The sequence below is a fragment of the Oncorhynchus gorbuscha genome, unplaced genomic scaffold (assembly GCF_021184085.1).
Source record: "Oncorhynchus gorbuscha isolate QuinsamMale2020 ecotype Even-year unplaced genomic scaffold, OgorEven_v1.0 Un_scaffold_11438, whole genome shotgun sequence".
NCBI lineage: Eukaryota > Metazoa > Chordata > Actinopteri > Salmoniformes > Salmonidae > Oncorhynchus > Oncorhynchus gorbuscha.
This window is the reverse complement of record NW_025754003.1, coordinates 1-9,468: the sequence shown is the minus strand read 5'-3', so window position 1 is coordinate 9,468 and position 9,468 is coordinate 1. Positions and strand designations below refer to the sequence as shown.

Sequence of the window (9,468 nt, the reverse complement as noted above, 5' to 3'; positions counted from 1 at the left end):
ATGTTAGGAAGATAGGTGAGCCTGTCACTTTGGACTTAAAACAACAAACAGAAATTAGAATCATAGTTAGCTGACATCTAGTTCTGAAAAAGTGATACTACATCTGGACTCAATACTCCGGTATTCACCATTTTCCCCAGAAATTCTGGCTGAAGGATTCCGGATTTCTTGCTTCAGAATTCAGGAATCTTCAAACTGGGATTTCTGGAAAACCTGGGAATTTTGGGGAAATGACCAGAATTGAAACCCTATTGGCACCTCATATGGTAGTAGCATTTACTGCCAGACACAATCATAATACTGTCCGCTTGAAGCACTCAAAATGTTTTAATCTCCGTGGCTAAATTGGATATGGTGACAAGTTTGGTGGTCATGGGTACATTTAGACAACAAGATTAGACCAATCATTAATATACCCCTTAATACTTGTTGAGTTCATTAATGCAGGCTGTGGTAAAATTGATTAATGTAGTGATGGAGAACAACGTGCCACTCACTCCAGCTTTCTGGTATTTGGTAAAGTATCTCATGTTACAAAGTTTAAGGAATAATTTAGAGAGCGATTCAATTACGACTGAAGTTCCAAACATAAATACAGTCCTAAGAAACAAATGTGTCTTTCCATGTTAGATCAGATGGTATATCAACTGAAACACGACCACATGGGGCTCCTGAGTGGCGCAGCGGTGCACTGCATCTCAGTGCTAGACGCATCACTAGAGACCCTGGTTCGATTCCAGGCTGTATCACAGCCGGCCATGATTTGGAGTCCCATAAGGGCGGAGTGCAATTGACCCAGCTTCGTCCGTGTTAGGGGGTAGGCCGTCATTGTAAATAAGAATTTGTTCTTTAACTGACTTGCCAAGTTAAATAAAGGTTAAATAAATCTCCCTCATTGAGATAATATTTAAGCCTACACTGAATGAGCCCAGGTGTTCTGTTCTGTTAACAGATCCAAAATAAAGCTATTTTATAGTCTGATGACAACCAAAGAAATGTCTAGTTGTAACCAGATAACGATGAGACAATAATTCACCCATAGTGCAGTAAGACGAGGGCAATGTCAATCAAACCATTAGCATGTTGTGATTCTGGGAGTGTTGGATTGTTACCACCTTATCTTAAAATAAGACAAATGATAAAACTGCATCAATATGCTGATAGGCTAAAACTACTAAATAACTACTCTCTCGTCTTCCACTTCCTCATCCTAGAGATTAGATTTTCATTTAATTAATTTTGAAAAGCAAAGGCATTTAAATTAAAACTTTAATAACTTTTCCTCAGTGCTTCCTAACTGATCGGGTGCTAATTTGCATACTACCATTGCACAAATCTGAAAGGGTATAACGTATACCTCCTCTGAAAAACAACCAGAGTACAGTAGTTGAGAAACAAGAGATGGTTCTAAAAACTCTGACGTCACAAACGAGAGCTGTGTAGAGGGACCTAGATACTGATGATGTCATAGTGTATTTCCTGTCTCCAGGCTCATGCAGAGCGTTCGCCTCCCGTCATCGTTTTTGCAGAGTGGTTCCCAGTTCAGTTGTCTCCCCAGACTAGTGACACTAGGCTGCCTTAGTGCTGGAGTAGTGGTGTCACTTTCAACCGGAGGACGGACTCACTGTAATGGATGGAACGGAATTTATGGTTTCCATGCGTTTGATACCATTCACTCCACTCCAGCCATTATTATGAGACGTCCTCCCCTCACCAGCCTCCTCTGTACTGCAGGGTTGAGAGCAACATGTACCTCTTTAAATAAAATAGTAGCCAGGTCCCAGCCAGGCTTTAGCTTGGTCTTAACCAATCAGAATGGTCATCTGGCTCCGGTGCGCTTGACAACGATAGTGCCAGCCACCATGTCATACACAGTCCTGTTGTGTTGGAAGAAGAAGACCGTGATGAAGGCTGGGAACAAGAAGGCAATGGAGAAGTTTTTGTTCATGGCTCGGACTGTCGATCTGAAGAAGGACACAGGGACAATACGTGTGAAAGTCACGGAGATCATAGGAACAACAGACGAGCAGCACATCAAGGGACTTCATCTAATGGCCAGATTGTCATGTTTCCCCTCATCACCACTTCAAAAATCAAGTGTCAAATAACCAAGTGAGCTGGTTTATTATTTCACAACACGTGGATGGAGGGTTGGTGTTGGTGTGATCCACTACTTACGCAGAGAGAGTGACGTTGGTGGCAGGCACCACGAGGACCCGGTTGGGTTGAACCAGGATGGAGGAATCACAGCTGATCACTCTGAGACCAATGAGAAACTTCCCTGGAGTGGCGCCTCCTGCTCCCCAGATACACACAATCTGACAGGAGACAATCAATCAATCAAACCGTACTATCAGAGGGAACTTGTATTTGCAGACAGAGAGGAGAAACATGATAAAATACACCAAATCCATTATCAAAGACTTAAATCATCCCACTGCAACGTCAGGACAAAGACAGAAACATCATCCCACTGCAACGTCAGGACAAACACAGAAACATCAGGACAAAAACAGAAACATCATCCCACTGCAACGTCAGGACAAAGACAGAAACATCATCCCACTGCAACGTCAGGACAAAGACAGAAACATCAGGACAAAGACAGAAACATCATCCCACTGCAACGTCAGGACAAAGACAGGAACATCATCCCACTGCAACGTCAGGACAAAGACAGAAACATCATCACACTGCAACGTCAGGACAAAGACAGAAACATCATCACACTGAAACATCAGGACAAAGACAGAAACATCATCCCACTGAAACATCAGGACAAAGACAGAAACATCATCCCACTGAAACATCAGGACAAAGACAGAAACATCATCCCACTGAAACATCAGGACAAAGACAGAAACATCATCCCACTGAAACATCAGGACAAAGACAGAAACATCAGGACAAAGACAGAAACATCATCCCACTGCAACGTCAGGACAAAGACAGAAACATCATCCCACTGAAACATCAGGACAAAGACAGAAACATCATCCCACTGCAACGTCAGGACAAAGACAGAAACATCATCCCACTGCAACGTCAGGACAAAGACAGAAACATCATCCCACTGCAACGTCAGGACAAAGACAGAAACAGCATCACACTGAAACGTCAGGACAAAGACAGAAACATCATCACACTGAAACGTCAGGACAAAGACAGAAACATCATCCCACTGCAACGTCAGGACAAAGACAGAAACATCATCCCACTGCAACGTCAGGACAAAGACAGAAACATCATCCCACTGCAACGTCAGGACAAAGACAGAAACAGCATCACACTGAAACATCAGGACAAAGACAGAAACATCATCACACTGCAACGTCAGGACAAAGACAGAAACATCATCCCACTGCAACGTCAGGACAAAGACAGAAACATCATCCCACTGCAACGTCAGGACAAAGACAGAAACAGCATCACACTGCAACGTCAGGACAAAGACAGAAACAGCATCACACTGCAACGTCAGGACAAAGACAGAAACAGCATCACACTGCAACGTCAGGACAAAGACAGAAACATCATCCCACTGCAACGTCAGGACAAAGACAGAAACATCATCACACTGAAACGTCAGGACAAAGACAGAAACATCATCCCACTGCAACGTCAGGACAAAGACAGAAACATCATCCCACTGCAACGTCAGGACAAAGACAGAAACATCATCCCACTGCAACGTCAGGACAAAGACAGAAACATCATCCCACTGCAACGTCAGGACAAAGACAGAAACATCATCACACTGAAACGTCAGGACAAAGACAGAAACATCATCCCACTGCAACGTCAGGACAAAGACAGAAACATCATCCCACTGCAACGTCAGGACAAAGACAGGAACATCATCCCACTGCAACGTCAGGACAAAGACAGAAACAGCATCCCACTGCAACGTCAGGACAAAGACAGAAACATCATCCCACTGCAACGTCAGGACAAAGACAGAAACATCATCCCACTGCAACGTCAGGACAAAGACAGAAACATCATCACACTGCAACGTCAGGACAAACACAGAAACATCAGGACAAAAACAGAAACATCATCACACTGCAACGTCAGGACAAAGACAGAAACATCAGGACAAAGACAGAAACATCATCACACTGAAACATCAGGACAAAGACAGAAACATCATCCCACTGCAACATCAGGACAAAGACAGAAACATCATCCCACTGCAACGTCAGGACAAAGACAGAAACATCATCCCACTGCAACGTCAGGACAAAGACAGAAACATCATCACACTGAAACATCAGGACAAAGACAGAAACATCATCCCACTGCAACGTCAGGACAAAGACAGAAACATCATCCCACTGCAACGTCAGGACAAAGACAGGAACATCATCCCACTGAAACATCAGGACAAAGACAGAAACATCATCACACTGAAACATCAGGACAAAGACAGAAACATCATCCCACTGCAACGTCAGGACAAAGACAGAAACATCATCACACTGAAACATCAGGACAAAGACAGAAACATCATCACACTGAAACATCAGGACAAAGACAGAAACATCATCCCACTGCAACGTCAGGACAAAGACAGAAACATCATCCCACTGCAACGTCAGGACAAAGACAGGAACATCATCCCACTGCAACGTCAGGACAAAGACAGAAACATCATCCCACTGCAACGTCAGGACAAAGACAGAAACATCATCCCACTGCAACGTCAGGACAAAGACAGAAACATCATCCCACTGCAACGTCAGGACAAAGACAGAAACATCATCACACTGCAACGTCAGGACAAACACAGAAACATCAGGACAAAAACAGAAACATCATCACACTGCAACGTCAGGACAAAGACAGAAACATCAGGACAAAGACAGAAACATCATCACACTGAAACATCAGGACAAAGACAGAAACATCATCCCACTGCAACGTCAGGACAAAGACAGAAACATCATCCCACTGCAACGTCAGGACAAAGACAGAAACATCATCCCACTGCAACGTCAGGACAAAGACAGAAACATCATCACACTGCAACGTCAGGACAAAGACAGAAACATCATCACACTGCAACGTCAGGACAAACACAGAAACATCAGGACAAAAACATCATCACACTGCAACGTCAGGACAAAGACAGAAACATCATCACACTGCAACATCAGGACAAAAACAGAAACATCATCCCACTGCAACATCAGGACAAAGACAGAAACATCATCACACTGCAACATCAGGACAAAGACAGAAACATCATCCCACTGCAACGTCAGGACAAAGACAGAAACATCATCACACTGCAACATCAGGACAAACACAGAAACATCAGGACAAAAACAGAAACATCATCACACTGCAACGTCAGGACGAAGACAGAAACATCAGGACAAAAACAGAAACATCATCACACTGCAACGTCAGGAGAAAGACAGAAACATCATCCCACTGCAACGTCAGGACAAAGACAGAAACATCATCCCACTGCAACGTCAGGACAAAGACAGAAACATCATCACACTGCAATGTCAGGACAAAGACAGAAACATCATCACACTGCAACGTCAGGACAAAGACAGAAACATCAGGACAAACACAGAAACATCATCACACTGCAACGTCAGGACAAACACAGAAACATCATCACACTGCAACGTCAGGACAAAGACAGAAACATCATCACACTGCAACGTCAGGACAAAGACAGAAACATCAGGACAAAAACAGAAACATCATCACACTGCAACGTCAGGACAAAGACAGAAACATCAGGACAAAAACAGAAACATCATCACACTGCAACGTCAGGACAAACACAGAAACATCATCACACTGCAACGTCAGGACAAAGACAGAAACATCATCACACTGCAACGTCAGGACAAAGACAGAAACATTTAAAGCAGAAAATGAAAACATTGTATGTGATTTCTGTTCACAGTATCAGTTTGATTTGTCACCTGACCTCATAGAAACACACTAATATCCGGTAGACCAGGGCAACCAGCATCATCTTCTGGAGTTCTTCCATGGACGTGTCTTCATCTATTTCCTCCACAATGAAATGCATGGCGAACTTGGAAATGTCCCTGAAACAAGAATACAAATGATTCTTCAGTCATGACTATATACAGTAGTTATGCATGCTACAAATGTTTCTTCAATCATGAATATATACAGTGGTTATGCATGATTCTTCAATCATGACTATATTTTCACAGTAGTTATGCATGCATTGGACTAACCTTTACCATCACCCATGGAGTGCGAAACAAATCAATTCCTAGGATGTTTAAATAAAATACTACTTTTGATCGGGGCCCCATGAGGGGACCCCATAGAGCCCCATAGTGCTCTGGTCTAAAGGAATGCACTATAAGGAATAGAAGAACAGAAACATTTGTATTAAACTAAACTCACTTCATCCCACTCAGATGCATGATGCTGAGAATAATAGTTGCTTTGATGAAGAAGAGAATGAAGAAATCCACCATTTCAGCCATGAACCTTTGAAGAGGAGAGGGAATACTGTATTCTCGACCTGCAAAAACACACAAAACATTGACATTTGAGTCATTTAGCCGACGCCAGGGGTCACCAAACTCTTTCCATTCGGGGCCCCCCTTTCAGCGTTGGGGAACATCCCAGGCCACCCCTGTGCGTGCACGCACCACGTCTATTTCTATGGGCACAGGCAATGTTCACGACACACACTGTTCACACTCCTCGTTGGTGGAGAGAATTTAGCAGGTTTATAGCTTATTTCCTGCAATTCTACACATTTTGTCATGTGGTGCAAAGAAAATGTTGCAGTTTTATAAAGGACATTTTCTTGGAATTCTATACATTTTGCCATGTCTAATGTGAATTCATGTGATATCTGAGTGACCAAAACAATTACAACAATATCTATGGGCCTCCCCATAGATTTGGGAACCACCGATTTAGCAGATGCTTTTATCCAGGGCATCTTAAAGTCGTGAGTAAATACATTTTCATATTGATTTTCTGTACTGGTCTCCCATGGGGATCAAACCCACAACCCTGGTGTTGCAAGCACCGTGCTCTACCAAAATAGCCACAGACGTCGCCAACACATTCATTGATGACGGTTATTGTCCTTCAATAGGAAATTCCTTGTTTCAAAAATGTTAATATGCCTAGGTTGGGGGTCTTTAGCAACCCAGGCCTATAGCAGATGAGCCTACGGTGTTTACTTTAGTAGACCACAGAGGGCACTAATTTTCATAATTCATCACTGTAACGTAACAGGCCTGTTGTCATGTTGCTTTATCTCAAACAGTTCTTTAGCTATATAACCAACGTTATCATATTAGACTCATTAAACAAATACAATAATAACAACAGCTGTGTCTCTGATAGCTACCTGGCCGTTGTGCGTTGCCGTTCTGTTGTGGTTGTTGTTGCGCTGGTACTGAAGTGGACACAGCACCACTCCCAGCCGTTTCCCCAGGCGGAATCCCAGCCGCGGATATGGCGGTTGGATACGTCGATAAGGGGAGTCCAAATGGATTATTGTACCAGTTCTGGGCATCAAAATTAGGGAAATCCGCTGGCCAGACGGGTGCAGTGAGTGGTTGCATTGGTTGCGGTGCAAAATACGGAGAAGCAGACACTGCCAGCCAACTTTGCCAGTTCACATATGCCGTGTGGTACTGCCACATCCACCCCTGCAACTTTTCACAGTACTCCGAGGTTGTACGTGTTTCGACAGTACCCTTTCCACTTTCCGAAGTGTCTTGATGACGTAATTTTGGCATATTTTCGCCGATATCTAGCTTCTCTCTAATATTAAAAGACATGTTTTTCTTATCGACTTGTCTGTTTGTGTTCTCCACATCAGCCATGTTTACCGTCGACGTCACGTCCGGAAGGATGTTTCCATTTCCGTGAAGAAAATATACGATTTCTGGAATAACATAATTACTGTGATAATAATTGCAAATATTTTGAGAGTAAGCTGCATTCAAAGAGGTAAACAATATCGATGATAAAACAATCACTCACAGCAACATCTCGTAAAATAAATAGTTTCCTCATCCTATTCCCAGCCTGGCCGAAATGAACACGGTTCACTTCTACATACCACTAGGGCGCAGCACTGCTACCCTTATAGTGAAAGACGCAGAGCATTGGAAATAAACTGACTAGACTTCTATACCAGATAGTATTATTGACTGTTATTCACTCCAATCACAATGAATTCGACTATGGTCTTTAGTTCCAAACCCATCACTAATAGCCATATTATATTCACCTATCCTGTTTTCAGATCATTTCCAAAGAATGACCAGAGAGAGGAGATCTTTGTTCCATTAAGGCCTGGTATATCCTTGAAATGACTTACATCTTACACCTTCAATGGATGACTGGAGGTGCAGTGTGCACAGCCTTGTCCTGCAAATCTCCCACTGTCTGTATATTTTATATAGCAATGGTAGGCTATTTAACCACTCTGTGTTTTTTTGCACTTTGAGAATTGTGAAATTGGATGCATCTGATATGCCCTCTATGTCCACCGCTACTGCTGCTTTTCTTAACGTTTTACAGCAAGCAAACAGTTAATAAGTTCAATTACATTACAGCCTTCATCTCAGAATTCCTTAGCCAACTAATTTCCAAGAACTTGCCAATCGGTTCTTTGATGCCTCGAAATAAAATAAATCTGTTCAAAGGCCCCCACTACCACAGAGTCTAAAGAAAAATCTGAGGCACAAGGCCATTTTTCAAAGACCTGCCCTAAGTCAGCTAACTCTAAACAACAATGCTATTCAGCCGTAACAATCGGACACCCAGGGTTCCGATGTTCTTGGGAGATCAGATTAGAAGGAAAGTCCCTTGAATGTGTTCCCTATGGGATACAGGGGACTGGGTAAGTTGGAGTAGGGGTGGAGCAGGGACTGGGGTAAGCTTGGAGTAGGGGCAGACAGGGACTGCAAATTGAGCAGGGGTGGACAGGGGACTGGTATATTGAGTAGAGGTGGACAGGGACTGGTAGGTTGAGTAGGGGTGGACAGGGGATTGGTAGGTTGAGTAGGGGTGGACAGGGGACTGGTAGGTTGAGTAGGGGTGGGCAGGGGACTGGTAAGTTGAGTAGGGGTGGACAGGGGACTGGTAAGTTGAGTAGGGGTGGACAGGGGACTGGTAAGTTGAGTAGGGGTGGACAGGGGACTGGTACGTTGAGTAGGGGTGGACAGGGGACTGGTACGTTGAGTAGGGGTAGACAGGGGACTGGTAAGTTGAGTAGGGGTGGACAGGGGACTGGTACGTTGAGTAGGGGTAGACAGGGGACTGGTAAGTTGAGTAGGGGTGGACAGGGGACTGGTAAGTTGAGTAGGGGTAGACAGGGGACTGGTAAGTTGAGTAGGGGTGGACAGGGGACTGATAAGTTGAGTAGGGGTGGACAGGGGACTGGTAAGTTGAGTAGGGGTGGACAGGGGACTGGTAAGTTGAGTA

At 43.8% G+C, this 9,468-nt stretch overlaps 2 protein-coding genes across 2 annotated transcripts; both read right to left on the bottom strand.

The window, feature by feature from the left end:
- Window positions 1-1,058: 1,058 nt before the first annotated feature.
- Window positions 1,059-7,874, bottom strand: LOC124030423 (protein FAM8A1-like). Its single transcript, XM_046341773.1, has 5 exons — window positions 7,379-7,874; window positions 6,412-6,532; window positions 5,957-6,080; window positions 2,179-2,318; window positions 1,059-1,964 (listed from the first exon to the last, which is right to left on the bottom strand). Exons 1-5 carry the CDS (start codon window positions 7,857-7,859, stop codon window positions 1,820-1,822), a joined length of 1,011 nt encoding a protein of 336 aa, XP_046197729.1. The 5' UTR covers window positions 7,860-7,874; the 3' UTR covers window positions 1,059-1,819.
- A 955-nt stretch (window positions 7,875-8,829) lies between these two features.
- On the bottom strand, window positions 8,830-9,393 carry LOC124030422 (repetitive proline-rich cell wall protein 1-like; the record flags this gene model as incomplete). The annotated part of the gene is made up of 1 exon (XM_046341772.1): window positions 8,830-9,393. A coding segment is annotated over one exon (564 nt), but the record flags the coding sequence as incomplete, so codon positions are not given.
- Window positions 9,394-9,468: the final 75 nt, after the last annotated feature.

Excerpts from the sequence above, each read along its gene's own strand:
- LOC124030423 (XM_046341773.1), bottom strand. The coding sequence starts at position 7,859 with ATGGCTGATGTGGAGAACACAAACAGACAAGTCGATAAGAAAAACATG. Across the intron at positions 6,081-6,411 it reads ATGCATCTGAGTGGGATGAA|GGACATTTCCAAGTTCGCCA; the intron begins GTGAGTTTAGTT and ends TTCTTGTTTCAG. Across the intron at positions 2,319-5,956 it reads TATTAGTGTGTTTCTATGAG|ATTGTGTGTATCTGGGGAGC; the intron begins GTCAGGTGACAA and ends GTCTCCTGTCAG.